Consider the following 20,139-nt stretch of genomic DNA (forward strand, 5'->3'; position numbering starts at 1 on the left):
AGTGGGCTTTTTTTTTTAAATCAGCAGGAGACCTGGAATGTTAGACATGCCCCTTGTGCGGATACACTCTCTGGAGGAACACAGCCCCTAGGAAGGACACAACCCCTGGCTCCCACTCCCCCACTGCGCAGATGGGAGAAGAACACCAGTGCAGTAGGCTTGCAAGCTAAAAAAAATTTCAAACATGTCAGAATTTGAACAGGGATAAAAGAAGCACCACTCCATCACTTAAGGAGGCGAAATGTGATGCATAATGGCTTCATTTTAAAAACCTTCTTAAGAAAGAAGTTTAAAACCAGGCACCACTCCCATTAGCTGCATTCCATGAAAGCGTGTCTTATTAACAATGCCATATATACTGTATATATATTATACCACTATTGAAACGGCCACAGGAACGAGTAATGAATTGAAACACGGGTGAGGGGGGGTGGGCACTGCACCTCCCAGTCTCACAAGGGCAGAGACTGATGATCCATCAGGTCATTAAGAGCTGCACTGCAGTCAACCAACATCCCAGCCACACAACCCGTGCAAAGCAGTACAAACATTCCTAACATAAGAAATGGAAGATGGCATGCCGGCACCGTTAACTTTGCACTTTTATTTTCTGCTGCCCCAAGCCACACTGGATGTGATCGAGATGTTTTGCAGACAACCTGCTTGGAAAAGAGTGACGCATTCATCATAGGGAGAGAAAGGTCTAGGGGCAGACAACAAAATACTATTGCCAAAGTATGACGTATGCTTTATTTGAATGTAGCCAGCGTGACACCTTCATCGAGGTTACATTGTAAATTTAACCGTATCATAGTATTTCATGACGCCAGCAGATGCAGGACTGCTCATAACACTTGTCAAGAGTACATAGCTTAGGGGTTAGGTTATAAAAACATTATACTTGTTCTCTGTTTTTAAAAAAATGGCCATAAAGGGCAATTACTGCATCTTTTTTAACCTCTAAGAAAGTATTATGAAGCCAGTGTGCTGGCTACGTAAAGATATAATTGAAATAAAAAAATTAACCAAACATTTCACAGAGAGAAAAAAGGAGACAAATTGTGGAGGCCAGCACTGGAACCTCAGCTGTGGTAAGCACTACTGTAAGGAGTCTTCTCACTGTCGTGACCCTGCTTATCATGCAGCAGAGCAGCTACATCATTCATTGCTTGTTATTATTCCCACTGCACAGCGGTTTGTGGTCCATTTCAGGCTTTACCAGCTGTAAGCACCTGCAGGAACTGTCTACATTAAAGGGCTGAGCTAAGATGTTTCAGTAGATTTTTTAATTAACTTTCAAATCGCTGTTTTTCTTGCCCTCCCAGCCTGAAATTGCCCAATGTCAATCAGCTCGGCAGGAAGGAGGAAAGCACATGTCCAGCACTGCTCTGGGCTGTGAGCTCTGCGGAGACAAGTGAGCACAGGACCCAGGGGTCACTGTGTGTCCTGTAAAACCCCAGCAGCTGAGGGTCACCTGCACTGTTCCTTAGGGGAATATCAGGGCAGGGACTCACGCTGACATCACATCAGAGCTCAAACAGATCTCCAGATGAGTGCCTTTTATGGCTTGAGCCACTCTGAAGCTCCTTACCGAACAGGAATTATTTTATCTTTGAATGTCTGCCTAGGAACTTTCACTCAAAACACAGCAGCAGCAGCAGCAGCAGCCACCTCCAGCTTGTGAAACCTGTGATGGCCCAAACAGCAGCGCAGCAGACTGATCCTGAGTCCGCTCCACTGCAGAGCGGAGCGCGGTCACTGGGTCTGCCGCCCCCCGGGGCGAAGCACTCCGAGGGCGGGCGGCCGGTTGGTGAAGGGGTGCCACTGGCCCTGGATGCTGGGGCTGTCGGTGTGGATGGGCTTGCGGATTCGGATGACCTCCAGTCCGGACTGCCCGGCCAGCTTGGTGATCAGCTGGGCGATCTCCTGAGACGTCTTGCTGGCGATTTGCTCCTCCTTCACCGCACCGTTCACTGCGACAGAACAGCGCAGTGATCAGAACCAGAACCAGAACCAGCCCACGATGGACCTCACTACACATTTAACATATAACACATACATGTGCTTATGGTTTATGGTGCTAAATGAACAGATCAATTAAACTTGAGACTTGCATAATAAACTTCTCTTTTAGGTAACATAATCATTTGATCTATGAAATTAAACTATTTTTTTTAAAAGGGGTGTCTTCAAGGTGACCAACATCTCAAAGGTCTTAAAAATAAAATCAGAATACAGCAACAGTTCTAGAGAGCAGTAAAACACCCGATGGATACAATGTACTTTACAATTATTATTATTTGAATTATTTTAATAATTTACATAATAAATTATGATGCATGAATGAGTTCACTGACCATGTGGTAAACTGTGGGTATTGAGTGTAGATCCACTATGCAATTAAAGTTGGAATATCAACAAAAATAACAAAACAAAATTATAATTCCAGGAAATTTCCAAAGCTTCTAACATTTTCAAGAAGTCAACATAATGATGTAATGCTGCTCCCACAAAGCACTAGCGCCCTGGATTCGATTATTGCCTTATGTGCCTGTCTGTGTGGAGCTTGCATGTTCCTTCTACATTCAGATGGAAGCTATGGGAAAGATAGACTCTTCTTCATGAGAGGTTAGAGACACATGCCACTGAGGGGAGCTGGCCTGCCTGGCCTGGAAGTGCCGCAGCGTCTTCTGCTGTTGGATCCTCCTGCAGCTCCGCTAACTTAATTGGCTTAATGATTTGATTAATGGGGCCAAATTGAAGGCCTTTCTTCTGAAGCCTCAAAACGTTCAGCAGCAGGGTTTCCAAGCCCCAAGTCTTCCGGTTTGCATTCCAGCTGAGCTTTTAATTACAAAGGCTTAATGAACACTTATCTGAACTATTTTCTTAATAAGATCTCTTTTAGCTGTATTCTGCAATCTGTTTTAGGCTTCACAGGCACCCTGCTGTACGTGTTACATTGCCAAGATGTCTAGCAAATCAGATCTGTGTGGAGTCTGCACCAGAGCTGTGAAACTGTAAAACAGTTGTCAACTATAGCAATAAATCAATTACTGAAGAGAAAGTTAATTCTTCCTACACTTCCTACAATTTTAGCTTCATTTGGAATGAATCAAAGTGCTGATCCAATTTCTGAAGTAACACACAGAGGTCAAAGTCCAGCAGGAACCCAGAAACAGCTGTGGGCTATTGAAGAGCCCAGGTAAAGTATTGGGGCTGTGATTGATGAGCAGCGGGAGGTTCATTCTTTGCACTTAGCCATTTAAGAGCATTTGATTTTGCATAGACCTTGTACCTAGTGCAGGGCTCCCCTCATTTAGGGGCACTGTTTTGAGGACCAGACTTCAGACTAAGTTCGCCAAAGTGATTAAGTGCTGAGCTGCAACACAAACGAGAGAAACACAGACATTCTCGTAAACTGGGACACAACCAGAGACACACCTGAAGAAATCTGAAGCAACTCAGATCAGCACACTACTTGATCAGTTTCATGGGGGGGCAGAGAGGGACAGCCCCCCCCTTACTTGTTGGGAAGGGATTCTTACAATAAGAGAGCTAGCGACAACCCCATCAACCATCTGTCTAGACATACAGCCTCAGGGGCTCCTCAAGGAGGTTTGAAAAAAAATACAGCACTTCTAAAATGCAGCAATTGTGTAAGTCCTGGTTTATGGGACAGTGTATCCAAGTTAAAGGCTACACACACTCCAGACTTGAAATTGAAATCTAATGGAATATCCTACAAAAAAAGAAAAAGTCCACCTTGAATATTATAATCCCTGGACAAATGGAGTCCAGTGTCACACAGCTGCACATTTCAAAAGCAAAGAAAACAGAGAAATGACACTGTGGGGTTGAGTGGCCTGTGTGATGTGCACCACCTAGTGGATCAAAAGTGACTTGCGCTCCTCATGGCTAAAAACTGATTTCTGTTGGAGCTTTAGGAATAGTGAAACAGGACGGGGCAGTTCGATCAGGTGACAGAGGCAGGCAGGAAAGGTGTAATCACACAACTGATGATGCCTGCAGACCCGACGGTGTGCAGTTCCAGCTCACTCTTCAGATTATTCCTGTCATGAAGTTTAAGCGGGCAGCCTCGTGGTGCAGTGTTGAGCATTGCTTATCAATCCTAGGGTAAGACTTTGGGTGCCGCTTGCGAGTTCATATGTTCTCCCTGTTCTTTTCCTCTGGGTGCTCCGGCTTCCTCCCACAGGAGGAAAAACTGGCCCTGGTATGAGTGTGTCTGTGTGCCCTGTGATGAACTGGTGTCCCATCCAGGGTGTATCGTGCCTTGCGCCAGCAGCTACTCTGAACTGGATAAAGGGGTTAGAAGATGAATGGATGGATCCACCCAACAGCAGTATCTGCTCTCGGGAGGTTTAGTTGGATAATTGCCCCCACATCGGCAGAACAGTATAGATAATAATGCTGTTTGAACTCATCAGCATTATTCAATATCAGCTTATTGAATACACACCAGGGTGACCAACATGCCTATTGAGTAAATTGACCATTTGTTTTTTGGTCTGTCATAAAATTATGTTTGTAAATAACTGGAAATAGATAATAAGAGGTTAATGATTGGTTATCAATAATTTTTACAAAATTCTAAAATTTCCTAGGCCTGATTTAGAGATGAGACAACTAATGGCTGTAAGAACTCAGTTTAAAATGTCTGAGGGCTTGTATGTATTTTTATTTTAATTTCTACAAGCAGTGGGATGTCTCAGAGGCCCTGGCGGTTCGACAAGCTAAATTCTTTTACTTAAAGCTGACAGCTTAGGGCTTATCCAAGGGCTGTTGTGATTCTTACTCTAAATCTCCTCATTTGTACATGCTTGAAAACAATATTGCTAAAACATCCCAGCAACTTCAGCTGGCGGGATGAGAGACATGCTGCTCCGTTTTATTAAAAGCAGATAATACCAATTCATTAAAATTCCTTAAACTTCTTTTACATAAAACCTTAAGAGGGTAACTCTCTTTTCAGGCCATTTCTAACACAAGCTTCAGATGATCCTCCCTAATTATCCTGACTAATTATAGTCGTCTGGTACTTGACAGGGATCTCAAGAAAGGATGAATTATTTGGTGTCAAACTGAGTAGTTTCAGTTATAATCTGAGAGCATGTGAAAAATTTAATGGGCTTTTAAACAATGTCAGAAGGTTTCAACATATTTAAATTAAATTTAGCTATGAAGACTGTGAAGAAAAAGGACTTTTAAGATTACAAAAATGTAAAGCACTTCCTAAATCTACTCCTCCTTCAGCTTCTCTCTTCTCTCCTCTCTCCCTGTTCTGTGGGGCAGTGGTGCTGTTGTGTGTTACCCAGGTGGTGCTACACTTCAGTCCTGGATATAACGGGTTGCCTCCTGTATGTAAACCAAACCTATTGGACCCTCAAGGATGAAATGTTCTACATAAATGCAGGGAGTTATTATTGCTCATTATTAAGATGAATACTGCCAAACTAACAATAGGAACAAAAATAAGTGTCATGAGAGAGGGTAACACTGAAAAAGCTACAAAGTTTTCTGGCATTATGTCCACTTAATCAAACACTTAAATACAATTACTTTAGTCTCATTAGTTTTCACATTAAACAAGTAATAGGTTTGCTGAAAAGAGAAGAAAGAAAACTCAACGTTTTGTTTCGGAGCCTTCTTCAGGTGTGAAAAAGACAGGGCAGTAAGCAAAGGTAATGTAGAGGGAGAACAAAAGCTGGGAGAGAGGAGGAGCGAGGTGCAGCAACAGAGGACAGAAAGAGAGGCCAATCAGGAAGTGTGAAGTCAGGATAGGTGAAGAGAGGTGTGAAATGGGAAAGGCATGATGACCTAAGAAATAAGAACATAAAAAAAGTAACATGTGAGAGCCCATCTGGACTGCTTTGGTAATTAGTAGTGAATTGATCCCAGGATCCCCAAATCCCAGCCTGGTTCTGCACAAACACTTACAAAGGAAAACACTCTGCCAGAGCAGAGGCAACAATCAGTGTCAGACTGGTGGTGACTCTCTGTAGTAAAAGTACTCAGAATCTAGTTGATACTCATAAATCAGCAAACCCAGACATAATTAATGGTATTTCAGGCTTATCACATGTCCTTACTGAGGGTGACGTACAAGAACTCAAATTAAACATCGGTGTAAATTTAAAACGATGCTTAGTCTATTTGGGCTTTAAGAGTGCAATCTGACAATGCCTTGCCTCATACCTATCTTTCCGTAAGCTGCTGTAACTGTTTATAGTTCTGAGCCAGGCACTCCTTCAAAGCCAGTGCGCATGTCTAGACAATTTCACACGGACACTCACGGTATTCCGCTACGAGTTTGGGAACTGTGCGGCTCTGAGGAGACACGTAGACCACGATGCCCGGATTCTGTCTGGCGAAGTCCACGACACCCTCTTCGATATACTCTCTGAGGAAAAACAAACACGGGTCTCTCATCAATGGCAGCTCAGGATGCGCACACCCCCTTCCAACCATGACTGATCCCCCCCTGCAGTCATCCGAGTCTTTCAAAGGAAAATGCAGGAAAAGGTGATGTTCTGAAGCCGCCGATGTGCAGCTTTTTAATTAGCTTCAATTACCCATGGCAGACAATAAAACACGTACAACGTTCTTGAACTAGCCAAGGCACTTCTTTTAAATACAACAGAACATTTAAAACGAATTAAATTAGATACAATGGAGAGAGGGGTTCTGTTGTTTTACATATATCAACAGGAGAGATGCAAAGAAACTTCTGTGTTAATAATTAATAATAATAATAATTGCTTACACTTGTATAGTGCTTTTCTGGAAACTTCACTCAAAGCACTTTACAGGTAATGGGGATCCCCTCCACCACCACTAATGTGCAGCATCCACCTGGATGATGCGACGGCAGCCATAGTGCACAAGTACACTCACCACACATCAGGTATCAGTGAGGAGGAGATCAGAGTAATGAAGCCAATTCATAGATGGGGATTATTAGGAGGCCATGATTGGTAAGGGCCAATGGGAAATTTGGCCAGGACGCCAGGGTTACACCCCTACTCTTTTCCAGAAACGCCCTGGGATTTTTAATGACCACAGAGAGTCAGGACCTCGGTTTTACGTCTCATCCGAAGGACGGCGCCTGTTTACAAGTAGTGTTCCCCTCACTATACTGGGGCATTAGGGACCCACATGTATCGCAGGGTGAGCGCCCCCTGCTGGCCCCACTAACACCTCTTCCAGCAGCAACCTTTTTCCCAGGAGGTCTCACATACACTGTCCAGGGTCACACTTGCTTAGCTTCAGTGGGTTGCCAGTTGTGAGTTGCAGAGTGATATGGCTGCTGGCAAGACATCATAAAACCCTACGGCCACTAACTTGTTTTGTGCCATACTATTTTAAATAGTATTTAAACGAAAGAATGCACACGCCTACTGCACAGCAGTTATGAAATCTTTCCCGATATCACCCACGCTGGAATGAAAATTATTTATGTGCATTTTACAGAAGAAATAAACCGCTGCTAGGATGTGTCCTTTAGATTCGTATCCGAACAGACCAACAGTTTTGTTGTGCGCCAGGGCCGTTAATCCCAGGTCCGGCGGGACAGGCAGAAAACAGATCAGGGACACGAATGGGAACGGTCCGAAGGCAGCTGTGCTGATCAGCCTTGACCGGTGGGTGCTCAGATTGGGAAAGTCTGTAACTGCGGTAACCTCACCTGGCCCCCAGCGAGCTCTGCCCGACCTTGGAGAAGACGAGAGACAGGCGCTTTAGCTGACACACGTAGCGCCCCACGCCGTTCTGCAGCACGCTCTTGAGAAAACGACTTGGAGTCCCTCTCGAAGTCATTGTCGAAAAAATAAAGACTCCTTGGCGACTATTTGAGTGGCATCAAGTTTACGTTTGTGATCACAGCGAAAATAACCAGCAACACACCGACCCCAGTTACATGTGTACAAGTAAGTACGTCACGTATTCATTCCGGACAACTGCATCGACTACCTGACTCTTAAGGGTAGTTTAGTTTGTTCACTGTTAGATTAAAGTTAGGATATTTATTTTTGTCAAACTTAAAAAATAATGCAAATATGTATACAGAAATATTGTGTTTACTGATTGATTAATTGGCTTCGTGTCTCCCGACAATAATAAAAAACCCGAATATTTGAGCGTTGTTGCACCCGGAGATGTTTTGGAGCACACCGGCGTGGTGCAGCAGCCGCGCGTCTTTCTGTCTTGCAGAGGGAACAGGATCAGGTGAGTTATTGTATTTTTAAACGGGTTTTTGATAAGTTGAGGGTTTTATTTTAAGGAAAGAAAGGGAAACTCTTACTGTATGGATCTGTTTTGATCATGAGTTGCTAGATACCTTTACATTGGTTGCTGTTTAATATATGCAGTGAAGAACAGAGAAGGCACGACCTTCGATTAATACACCTGTGCTTGTAAAGTGTATAATTTAATGATATAGCGATTTGATAGATAATATTTAGTTTTAGTAATTTTTACTATTAATATCAGAGATACAGTTTCCTCTGTCCTGCCTGTCTCTCTGGAACAGTGGAGTTGTCCACTCTGTGTGCAGGACGATGTCTTTTGAGTAATAATCCCGTTACCTTTTACTTGAGAACGGTTACTAGAGAAGCCCAGTTGTTATATCAGAGGTGCAGTAAGACGTTACCGTGAGGCTGGAGGTCTGCCTTTGTCGACTGCTTCTTAAAAAACGTAGTCGCTGACATTTTAATTTCGCGGCAGACAAAATAGAGGTTAAGAACATTCCCAAGCTCTCGTCCAGAATAAGTGAAATTCTACTACAGAGTTCCTTTGTCAGTGGTTGTCCTGCAGAAGTTTTTAAGAGATGAAAATAATATATATATATTCAGTAATATTTTGATATTGGACTTTTATTTCACTTTTATTATACCTTCTAGGCAACAGATACACTCGATTACAAAGTGTAATGATTGCTGTATCACGTGCGTCACGGACAGTGACCCCAATATACACATTCAAAACAAAGAAGGGTCTCCAGTAAACCAAAACAAATGTTCCAAAAGAGAAAAGAAAGGGTACCACTGTCATGAATAAGAGCAGTCTGGTTTCCTAGGATGCCTCCAACCACACTGAAGAAAGAAATTAATCTCTGCTTAGTGTCTTGATTGCCAATAGCTGTCTCTCCAGACCAAAAAGTCCCAAACAGTGTCGGGATATGCTCCCCGTACCCTGTCTCTCTGCAGCAAATCATCCAGGACAAGGGGAGAAAGACAATCCTGTGCTGCTTTCTGCTGCTGCTACTACTGTGGTGTAAATAAGTGGTGTCTGGGCAAAACAGTGAGACCTTCAATGTGTGTTGATTGCCAGCTGTCCTGCTGTGTGCACCAGGAAGATTAGAAGACATTGAGTAAAAGGTGGGCTCTGACATAAAAAGAAAAAAATCCAATCCCGACAGAAACACTGGCCATTAAGTCAATATGGCCCCCAAATTCTGTTGCCCTGCCTTCCTCACACAGTCAGGTGGCTTACTGTTGGCAGTGAGGACTTGGCACTGGACATTATATAATGGTGCACCCCCTGCACATGAAAGCTCGACTTAGCGGAGGCGTCTCTTAGTTCTCCTCTCTCCCTGTCAATATCATACATATTTCAGCAAAGATTACAAAGAGAGTGAATTTTTTTAGCAAAAGGGGGTTTGTGTGTTAATTATTTATTTCTTCTTACAATTTCAGATTTCACAATGCCTGTTCGCTGATAGCTGGACCTGATGCTGAGGTCCGGTCTGTTCATGAAGAGGGCCTACTCTGTCCTCCGGGTGGCAGTCTTCCGTCACAGGACACTGAGGCACTATTCAGCCCCCTTCCTGAGCCTCGCAGGCCCCCGGCCCCCCTCCCTGCTGCAGGCACAGCCCCGCACCCCTGGGCTGCTCCTTAGCTGCAGGACCTTTAAAAAAGTCCTCAAGACCCCCAGAGACCTACCAGCCTCTCCAGTGAGTGTGACGGACATCAAGCAGTACCTGCGCTCCAAGAACATCCCTTTCCACGATGGCTACAGCTGTCTGCACGCCCGCAGCCTTTTCCGGGAGCCAGAAGGGGGCGCCGAAGGGCCGGAGAGGGACAGCTTCTCCATGTTCATCGACAAAACCACTGGGCAGTTCCTGTGCAAGGAGACACAGGTGGAGGGCAGCTGGGAGGACCTGCAGGACTGCGTGGAGGTGTTGCAGAAGGAGTGCTGCTCCTCTCTGACCCCAGAGGTGTTGCTGGGATACCGAGAGAACGAAGAGGAGCAGGGGGAGCGAGAGGCAGACCACCGGGAGGTACTGAGGATCTGGGCCAGCTCAGTGCCACTTTCCGAACTTCCTGACGAAGAAGCCCAGCTGGTCAGGGCGATGTTCGGCATGGGCAAGATCTCGAATGCCACCCTGAAGAAATTTGGGGTCAGGTTCTTCAAGCCAACTAAGGGCCTGGTCTTCCCCTGGTTCAGTGCGTGGGACTCCAGCCTGAGGGGGCTCAAGCTGCTGTCCGCCCAGCGTGGGGGCAACGACAAGGTCGTCTACTCCGAAGTCACTTTCCCGCGGCCTGGCGCGTACCGCAACCTGTTTGGGCTCCACCTGGTTGGCCGCAAGGATGCGGAGGTGGTGCTGACCAGCCAGGAGGTCGACACGCTGGCCGTCACTCAGGCAACGGGGCTGCCCAGCGTGGCCTTGCCGCGGGGCACGAGCTGCCTACCTCCCGCCCTCCTGCCCTACCTGGAGCAGTTCAAGAAGGTGTTCCTCTGGCTGGGAGGCGACATGCGCTCCTGGGAGGCTTCCAAAATCTTCTCCCGCAAGCTGGGCCTGAAACGCTGCTCCCTGGTACGGCCAGGAGAGGCCCAGCCCTGCCCCAGCGAGGCCCTGGCCCAGGGCAAGAACCTCGCCCGCATCCTGAAGGCTGCCATCCCGGCCGCCCACAAGTCCATCGTCTCCTTCCGGCAGCTCCGGGAGGACGTCTACGGGGAGCTGGCCAACAAGGACCAGGTGGCCGGGGTGAAATGGACCCGCTTCCCCGAGCTCAACAAGATCCTGAAGGGCCACCGCAAGGGCGAGCTGTCCGTCTTCACCGGTGAGCGCTGCCGGCTCGGGCCCAGGCCTGGGGCGCTGGCGGTGTCGTCAAGAGTGACGCCTAGAGCTGGCTGCAGGGTGTAGCAGCCCACCGAAATATCCCGCGAGGAGCTGCAAGCGCTTCTTTACAAAAAAACGAAGAATCCGTTCAGAACGTTGTTCTTTTCAGGTTTCAGGAGAAGTTATACTTTATTTTTGAGTGCTTACAGTTCCGTAAAAAAGTATTCACCCCCTTTAAAAATCTTCTGAATTTTTGTGTAGTTTCGCTGCTAAATGTTAACAGAGCTTCTTATGGGACCTAGTGATATATAAAGGAAGTCTGAGTGAATTAATAACACCAACGTTTGGTGCTTGTTTCAGTTATTACATTAACAAAGTCATCTATGGAATTGGAGATATTCACAGGTACTTTTTTTGAGCAAAGCTTGTAAGGCTGAAATAACCAACTGTGCAACCAGAGCCTTGTCTTAACAGTGCTCACATTAAAATGTGGTGATTTAAATAACATTGGGTTGACGATCTGATGAAGCTGTATAGTGTTTGTACTCTCTCTAGTGTAAAACTTCTGAAAGGGCCTGGAAAAGGTTTCGGAAAGCTGGCGAACTGCGAGAGCTGTGCATGGCATGGTCAGGCGGGCCAGAGTCTGCTGATTTCTGGGGTTCACAGTGCTCCTCTCTCTCTCTCCTCTGCCCCTCCCAGGCCCGACCGGCAGCGGGAAGACCACCTTCATCAGCGAGTGCGCCCTGGACCTGTGCATGCAAGGTGTGAACACGCTGTGGGGCAGCTTCGAGATCAACAACGTGCGGCTGGCCAAGATCATGCTGACCCAGTTCTCCATGCAGAGGCTGGAGGACAGCCTGGAGCAGTACGACTCCTGGGCTGACAAGTTCGAGGACCTGCCTCTCTACTTCATGACTTTCCACGGGCAGCAGAGCATCAAGTAACGTATCAGACCCAGAGAGTTACAGCTCACAGCTTCCTGTGTCGCTGCAGGGGCCTGCTTCTGCAGTTTGTGGCCACAGATCTGTTTCTTAATTAAGCCCTCGTTGAACTGGTGATCTCTACAGACATTCCATCCATCCATACATCTTGTTTTCTAATCACCTCATCCAATTCAGGGTCTCAGGGGAGCCGAAGTCCTATCCCAGCAAGCAACAGGCAGAAGGCAGGACACACCCTGGACGGGACGCCAGTCCATGACAGGGCACAAACAGATAAAAACATGCACAGTTTTCCCACAAGCCATTTAACCTACCAGCATTTGTTTGGACTGTGGAAGGAAACTGGAGCACCCGGAGGAAAACGGGCCATGTTGTCAACGTCAGTTTCACGTCTTATAAGAAGTGGCTGGATGAGATTCTTGGCTTGATGCGCTGGATGTGACTCCTCTCATGCGCAAGCTTTCTTACGTTGTTGTGCTGACCACACACTTTGTCTCCCAGGACCGTGCTGGACACCATGCACCATGCAGTGTACCTGTATGACATCAGCCACGTGGTCATCGATAACCTGCAGTTCATGATGGGCCAGGAGTCTCTCTCTGTCGACAAGTAAGCCTCGCTGCCTTTTTCGGTTTAAAAAAAAAAAAGACTTGATTTTTATCTAAAAGTTGTCTCTCCAGTTCTGCCAGTATTGCTCTGAGAGTGAGCCGGGATCCGATAGGTAGCACCCATTCGTAAGAGGGAACTTGGCAAAAATCAGTAGGCATGGTTTTTCATCTTAATTGTAAAATTCCATTTTGAAAGAAGTTAATTGTTTTTTTTTTCATTTGGAAGAAAGTGAGACTGCAGCTCGGCCTTTGTTTTAATGCCGTTCATGGTATAATCACGACTCTTTCTCTCCAGGTTTGCGCTACAGGACCACATTATTGGTGCCTTCAGGAAGTTCGCCACCCAAAACAGCTGTCACGTGACCCTCATCATCCATCCCCGCAAAGAGGAGGATGACAAGGAGCTGCAGACGGCCTCCATCTTCGGCACGGCCAAGGTGAGCCACAGCACGGAGCCCGCTCCTGGTCCACTTCTTGATGAGTGCTTTAGGGACCACAAGGGTTTTTTCCCTGGATGTCCTCGATATGCCACTCGATCCCTGACCACGTTCCTGGTGACTGTTCCACTCATCTGGATTTAGATGGCATTGGGGTTCTCTCAGCTTTGGGTCAAGTTCTCAATTCTCTGGTGTGTCCTGAACTCTCTGGCAGTGTATGTTGCTAGTTGCTTCTGTTAACTGTACACATGGAGTACAGCTACCTGGCTGCCTTCGGTGCTGTGTGCTGAGGCCTCACTGTAGGTTGTCTCAGTTTGCCTGGTGCAGTTATGGTTAGTGGCTCTTCCACTAACCTTGTTTTCCATTCTGTTTGCAAGTTGTGTGTTCCCGATCATTGCTTCAGATTTCAGGTTTGTATCATACAATGTACAGGGCCGAGTAAATTTGATATGCAGTACCATTTGAAAGTACACAGACCACAGTTAACTGCAGTTTTCACATTTAGTTGCTTTGAAACTTTCAGTCACGACACGTTGAAGTCACAATTATTTGTTAAATACACACCCTTCTCCCCACATTCACAGCAAAAAGAAAGAAATAATAAGCAATTATGACTTTTCCATTTTTCATTCATAAGTATTAAAACCTTTTGTGATGGCAAAGCTAAATTTGAGCCAAGTTTGAGCTATACAATAAGTCTGTATGCGCATTAATGGAGGTTGGCATGGTTATAGAGAAAGGTGTGTTTATACGGAAAAGTCCTTCAGTCGGGCAGTGAATTTCAAGCAAAGATTCAAACATGGAAATCAGGATGCTTTCAAAACAACTCGGGGATAAAGTTGCGAGTGGCACATTTCAGGATCAGAGTATGAGCCACTGTTTCAACCAACTTTGCACCCTGGCCTGCTATAATTTTCTTCTCTTTGCACATTTTTTTCCACTTTTCGTGGAAATCGCTAATGGACACAGTTGTTCCATCCATTTTCTAACCTCTTTATCCAATGCAGGAGGGACTGGAGTCTGTCCCGACAAGCCGTGGGTGCAAGGCAGGGTACACCCTGGACGGAACGCCAGTCCATCGCAGGGCAGACAGACACAGACATGCACACGCACACACTCACAGCAGGACCATTTTCCATAAAGCCAGTTTACCTTCCTGCATATCTTTGGACTGTGGGAGGAAACCATAGCCATTTATCTATATATCCTAACATTTTGTTTGACCTTCCTGCCATTCTTAATCAAGTAGTTCAAGTAGGTAGCTGCGTCAGCAGAAACGTTGTGTTTCTTTTCTTTTCAGCATGGAATAAACCTTCACTTGTTCCTCGGCATTCTTAATCAAGAATTATTGGTCCACATCAGCACCTCGGCCTCTGTGTGAGGACACGAGGTGTTCAGCCCCCGGGGCTGGAGGTGAGCAGCAGTGGCCACTCTGACGCTGTGGTTGTGCTCTCGGCAGGCCAGCCAGGAGGCGGACAACGTGCTGATCCTGCAAGAGAAGAAGCTGGTGTCCAGCCCGGGCCGGCGGTCCCTGCAGGTGGCCAAGAACCGCTTCGACGGCGACGTGGGCATCTTCCCGCTGGAGTTCGACAAGGTCTCCCTCACCTTCTCCTCCCCGAAGAGCAAAGCCCGGCTGCGCAAGGTCAAGAGCAACAAGACCGACGAGCCCGAGGCGCGGGAGAAGGGGCCAGCGAAGTCCACGGGCCCAGGCGGGGCCGGGAATAAGAAGCAATAATGAGGCTGAGGAATTCACACCCCGCCTGCCGATGGCCAACACCAAGGCCACTGTGACTGCTGTGTTCTGAGCTTCAGCTCAGTATCATTTTAATTACATTAATTAGGAACTTCATAGTAATTACCAGTCTTTATTGAAATGGAGGCTAACGAGTCAAAGAGGTCAAAACAGAAGACCCATTTTTTTACCTTTGTGGTAACAGTATTTTGGGAAGATCTTTGTGTTTTAATTGATAACTCTTAAAACCGATTCTGAACTTTTTCTTGTCTGTATGCTAGATGTGCAGAAATTACTTTAAAGCAGGGGTGCCCAACCTTTTTTCGTGGTTGATCTACTTTTTTTGCCAGTCCAGCGCACTCTACCAGTGTGAATTGGAAGCTCTGATATAGGGAAATCAGACTGTGGACACATCAGTACAGTAGTGATACCCATCACTAAAATGACAGCAAATAAAAGCAAGTGACTCATGCTAGAGGTGAACAAGTCATGTTCCCCATTTTAGAAAAAAGAATATCCTACCTTAATGTGAGCATTGGCACTGAGAAGCTTACTTGAGAACACATTTTTTTTAATGGGTTGACATTGCTGATTATGTCGATGACATTTTTATTTGGTCCCTGCAGCTCCACATTCAGCTCATTGAGCAGTTCGGTCAGGTTTGTGAGGAATGCTAAATCCAGAAGCCACTGGTCATCCTCGAATTGGGCATATTCCCCATGTTCAGATGACTGGTGTCCTGTCCAGGGAGCAGTCCGGCCTTGTGTCCGGTGAGGGCCTAGCGTCTTGTCTGGGGTGTGGTCCGGCCTCATGTCTGGCGATGGAGTGGCGTCCTTTTGGGGGCATGGTCTAGCCTGACTGGCGTCCTGTCTGGGGCGTGGTCCAACCTTGTGTCCAGCGTCCCCTCCGGGGCGCGGTCCGGCCTTGTGCTTTCTCATAATGAATCAATAGATGGAACTCTTTGAGCCCCAGCAAAATCAGTGATACTGTTGCCACATCCATCCATTTACTAACCACTTCACTCAATTCAGGGTCGCAGGTGAGCCAGAGCCTATCCTGGCAAGCAGTGTGTGCAAGGCAGGATACACCCTGGAAGGGACGCCAGTTCATACACGGACACGTACAGACAGACAGTTTTCCCAGAAGCCATTGAATCTAGCAGTAGGTCCTTGGACTGTGGGAGGAAACTGGAGCACCTGGGAGAAACCCGCACAAATGTAAGGAGAACATCCAAACTCCAGTGATGTTTAAATTATAAGAGCTTTGTTGTGGTAGATTTCTGTTTTTCTAACTAAAATAAACGTCCAAAAAGAGCAGATTTGATAATGTGATGACCTACAATACCTGTTGTATCTTTATAAAATATGTACTACTGACATAACTGTGAAAAGAAAAGTGTGTGATTTTTATCTACTTTTGTAAATTTTTGGAGAATGTTTCTAATAAATAATAATAATTTTTTGTATTTCTGTTTTATCACGGTTCTCCACAAGGGGGCAGAGCCAGCACAGTGTTGGCAGGGTGAGACGTCAGCCGGGCTTTCTGAAGGATATCCCCAGGCAGCTCAGATCATGTGAACACAGGAAATGCCTGGGATGAGGCCGGTGGCCTTCTGACACTGCACGCAGAGAGAGGAAGTTGGGAGGAAAACGTCTTTAAATATGGCTTCACAAGAGGGAGCCTCTTCAGCCAGTGCAAAGCCATGCAGTGCTGCAGGTGAAGTTAGATCTGTGTTTGGCAGCTTGCTGGAGCAGATTTATCAGTATTAAAGCAATGTATAATCCTCTGTCTGCTGTGCATTATGAAGATCCACAGCGTCCATGACCTGCCAAAATGCAGCTTATTCCTCCGATGGTGAGGATGGAGAATTGGGAAAGGAGTCTGCACTAGAATCAGTGGGAAAAAAAACAGTACAGTGACCCTGGGTAGCCTCGACCGACACATGCTCTGACTGTCTGACTACTGTATGTAATGCATACATGATCTTTCACACACAAAGAGTAAAAAGGTGTGTCTGGAAGAGGCCTGTCAGAAGACTGGCCAGTGTCAGGTGCTTTCTTAAGCACAGGTCATTCACAGCGTTTCACTCTAGTTATCGTCCGTTGTATCTGATTTACCAATAACGTAGCAGGAAATTTCCCCAGTGTCTTAAAATACCAAAATGCATTGATTCCACAGCCTGGATGAGAAGTTTATAATCTCTATCACAAATGTTTGATTGGTAGACTATGCTCAGCCAACAGCAGACTGTGGTGGGGCCATACAGTGTGCAGGCTTCTCATATCCTTATCACTCCCAGGTGAGGGCTGGTCACAGGTCTCCGAACCACAGCTGTGACTTTTCAGTAGTAAAGAGAGTGTAAATGTCATTGCCAGAACATTTTACATTTCGCATGTTATATACTGTAGAAGGGTATAACAAAACTTGAGATTAGACTGGATGAGAGTGAAATGCAATGTACATAGTGTTTTCATGAAGAAGGAGACACATTTTTCTTAAGCATTCTGGATTTGGGAAAGTAATTTGGAGAATGAAAGAGGACGCTTTTAGCTTGGATTGGTTTCTATATTGAATGCACAGTTAATGCAATGTGTTATTGTTGTCCTGTCCTTTCTGGCTAGCACGCTAGAGTGTGGGGAAGGTACTGTAGAGTAGCTGCTGTCCTAGTTAACTGGAGCTGAGGATGACAGCCGCAGATAGGCCAGCCATGGGTTCAACCACTGGGATTGTAGCCTCTAAGTTGCTACAGTATACTTGTATAGTGCTTCTAGGAGCTAGGTCACAGGGTTATCTATTCATGCAACAGATGCAACAGTTTCCTTAAAGGTTTATTTGTAAACAATGTGAACACCAGAGGTGGTACAGAGACCTCTCTTTATGAAAATGAGAGACTATGAATGAGGCACAACACCAAGCACAAAATGGAGCTAACACAAACTCCGCAGTAACTGATAGTTTAGTGTGGTGCTTCATTCACCACCGGATGCCAACAGACATTCACAAGGTTCATATTTTTCCATGGATGTATAATTTTCCAAAGGGAAATAAATATCTGGGTATAAGGATTAAGTCAGCCTTTCATTATGGAAAAATAGAAGATTCGTCCACGCCACTGTCCGTCCGCTTTCCCTCCTCGTCTCTCATGAAGAAAGGTCAAACTTCCTTGATCAATTTGTAAAACATTTTCACAAAGAAAACACAAAAACAAGAAGAACGCAACATTGCCCCCACTCCCTGCACTCTCTTCACACATCCCTTTCAGTGGGATTCCCCTCCAGTTTTTTAGATAAAGGCCCCTAAAATCCAGTCAGCTAAAATGAGCCCCCACTGGCACCATGGATCCCAGCAGTCTGGCACTCCAGGTCCGTATTAACAGGACAGGAACTGGATGTAATGGCTCTTTTCCAGAATTGGGTCACTTCCTAATCAGCTCAACTCACCAGTACAAGCTTTTCTCCAGCACAAGAGAGATGATAACACTGTGTGCAAGGCCCAAGTTGTGCGCTGCCAGGCTGTCTGCATCCTTGTGAGACCCAGTGTGCCAACACCCGAGCTTTGGCAGCAAGCAGAGAATGGGTGCTGCTCTGGCTGATACCACCAGGGACACCCAGCAAGAGGCAGGGACAAACTGAGAAAGCCCTGGCCGAATATAACCATGCCAAACCCCATTGGCTCCTGGCTAGTGACACGTGGCAGTGTTACATTTCAGTGATATTCAAATTTCAGATCTTACTGCATAACCACAACCAGCCACTACTGACGCCAGCATGGAGGTTTGAGAAACTCACTGGAGTTTTTGTGGTCACACTGCAAAGGTTGAAATGTGACTATCCAGGAAACATCAATGAAATAAAGGTTCGGCTATATGGGCAATCCAGATGTCAACAAAGAGTGGCTGGAATTTGAACATGAGATTGTTTTGCACCGTATTTCCAGTATCCTTTGCAAGAAGGGGAAGTGATTTGCTTTTTTGCCTGAGAATTCCTCTGTCTTGTCTCGGGTTTGTGCTAATGCACAGATCAGTGTTTCAGAATCGTAGTGCAGTTTAATAAGACATCAGTAGTGGGATATGATGGTGAATAACACATGGAAGGATAGCCCAGCACGGGACATACTTGCAAACTTATTGTAAGGACAATCAGTTGCAAGCAAGGCAGAGGTCAGTGCAAATTACAGCTCACTCCTGGATTTCCCCTGCGGTATGGAATTATGTTATTACCTTGTTTTGAGCTTTTCCAACTGGCTTCTGTCAGACAGGGGCAATCAGTGCAGGCAGAGAGCCCGGAAAGGACTATACCCAGATGGAAAAACCACCAAGGAAGCAAAGCTTTTCCTTGTTATTCCAGTTAACTGCCATTGTTGACCTAGTTAGGAATTACTTTTTCGACCTTTCTACGAGATCATATAAATTATTAAGTGGTACAAATGACAGCTCCTCTTTAGGTTTTCTACTCAGTACTACTCTTTTGGAACTGTTCCTTATGCCAGAGAAGTTTGTACTTTCTTCTTATGAAATGACGCATTAGACAGTTCTTAAGGATTAGGCTATCCAATCCGTCTACTGAGGCTGTGCAGGGGGGCATAAATAAGCAAATGAGAGACTGAAAATAATCAGTGTACATTCTGCAGTGGGTTATTATAAAAATCAGCATTATCTGTAGGTAAGCTGATTTTTCCCTGTAAAAGAGGACAGCAGATGTTGTCTGCTCCTTCAGGGGTAGATTGTTAATGTCTCAGAGGAGACACAAATAGAGGGTATCTAACAATAATGTAAAGTCGAATTGATTACTGCCGTGTTAGGGAATGGTATAATCACTGTTTTGATATTCCATCCCTGGCCAAACAGGGTCTGCCTGTGGAAAACTAGAATGGGAAAGTGGTTAAGAACCAGACCAGGGAGGGAAGGTTAGAAACACCAGGGTTGGTCCATCCTTAGCTGATTAACTACTTTCCCATATAATTCCAGAAAATAATGGATACAGGTATATGTAAGTGAAGAACATATGAGTGTTTTGTGGAACATTGTGTCACAGTTCTGAAGGATTTATATAGATGCAAATGTATCTGGAGAAGACCAATTCAGATTGTCAGTAGGTATCAGTAGAATTGCTAATATTTTAGTATTTTTCTTTTGTTAAATTGTGATTGTCAGTAGTTTTGTGCTCAGTGTAGCACTATGATGCCACTGCTTGTGGAAGGCTGTATTGTAAGACTCACACGGCCTTCCGGGTGAGGGCCGATACTGGTGCCGCCCCACTCCTTAGTGTCATTGCTGCTCTCCCGAGTGGGACTTCTACAGTCATGGGTATACCAGGCTTTAACTTCACAGGGCGAAATTCTGCCA

At 45.8% G+C, this 20,139-nt stretch overlaps 2 protein-coding genes across 4 annotated transcripts; one reads left to right on the forward strand and one right to left on the reverse strand.

The window, feature by feature from the left end:
- Positions 1-727: 727 nt before the first annotated feature.
- mrpl43 (mitochondrial ribosomal protein L43) lies at positions 728-7,982 on the reverse strand. The gene is made up of 3 exons (XM_088917555.1): positions 7,703-7,982; positions 6,312-6,418; positions 728-1,973 (listed from the first exon to the last, which is right to left on the reverse strand). The coding sequence occupies exons 1-3, from the start codon at positions 7,831-7,833 to the stop codon at positions 1,756-1,758; spliced, it is 456 nt and encodes a 151-aa protein (XP_088773681.1). The 5' UTR covers positions 7,834-7,982; the 3' UTR covers positions 728-1,755.
- Positions 7,983-8,187: 205 nt separating this feature from the next.
- twnk (twinkle mtDNA helicase) lies at positions 8,188-16,320 on the forward strand. 3 transcript variants are annotated; one of them, XR_016091092.1, is made up of 7 exons: positions 8,188-8,241; positions 9,711-11,078; positions 11,777-12,017; positions 12,520-12,627; positions 12,922-13,063; positions 14,523-16,012; positions 16,289-16,320. XR_016091092.1 is itself a non-coding variant. In XM_088917076.1 (6 exons), the coding sequence occupies exons 2-6, from the start codon at positions 9,746-9,748 to the stop codon at positions 14,796-14,798; spliced, it is 2,100 nt and encodes a 699-aa protein (XP_088773202.1). In that variant the 5' UTR covers positions 8,188-8,241; positions 9,711-9,745; the 3' UTR covers positions 14,799-16,260. The 3 variants fall into 3 exon arrangements, 2 of the variants coding, with proteins under 2 accessions (XP_088773202.1, XP_088773204.1); XM_088917076.1 differs by lacking the exon at positions 16,289-16,320 and having other exon boundaries at positions 14,523-16,260; XM_088917078.1 differs by lacking the exon at positions 16,289-16,320 and having other exon boundaries at positions 14,364-14,646.
- The last annotated feature ends 3,819 nt before the right edge of the window (positions 16,321-20,139 follow it).

This window comes from Atractosteus spatula, chromosome 5 (genome assembly GCF_055471065.1).
Source record: "Atractosteus spatula isolate fAtrSpa1 chromosome 5, fAtrSpa1.hap1, whole genome shotgun sequence".
NCBI classification, from domain to species: Eukaryota; Metazoa; Chordata; class Actinopteri; order Semionotiformes; family Lepisosteidae; genus Atractosteus; species Atractosteus spatula.

Coding starts and splice junctions, on each gene's coding strand:
- mrpl43 (XM_088917555.1), bottom strand. CDS start 7,833: ATGACTTCGAGAGGGACTCCAAGTCGTTTTCTCAAGAGCGTGCTGCAG. Junction 6,419..7,702: donor CAGAGCTCGCTGGGGGCCAG/GTGAGGTTACCG, acceptor GTTTTTCCTCAG/AGAGTATATCGAAGAGGGTG. Junction 1,974..6,311: donor CAAACTCGTAGCGGAATACC/GTGAGTGTCCGT, acceptor GTTCTGTCGCAG/TGAACGGTGCGGTGAAGGAG.
- twnk (XM_088917076.1), top strand. CDS start 9,746: ATGCTGAGGTCCGGTCTGTTCATGAAGAGGGCCTACTCTGTCCTCCGG. Junction 11,079..11,776: donor CGAGCTGTCCGTCTTCACCG/GTGAGCGCTGCC, acceptor TGCCCCTCCCAG/GCCCGACCGGCAGCGGGAAG. Junction 12,628..12,921: donor GAGTCTCTCTCTGTCGACAA/GTAAGCCTCGCT, acceptor CTTTCTCTCCAG/GTTTGCGCTACAGGACCACA.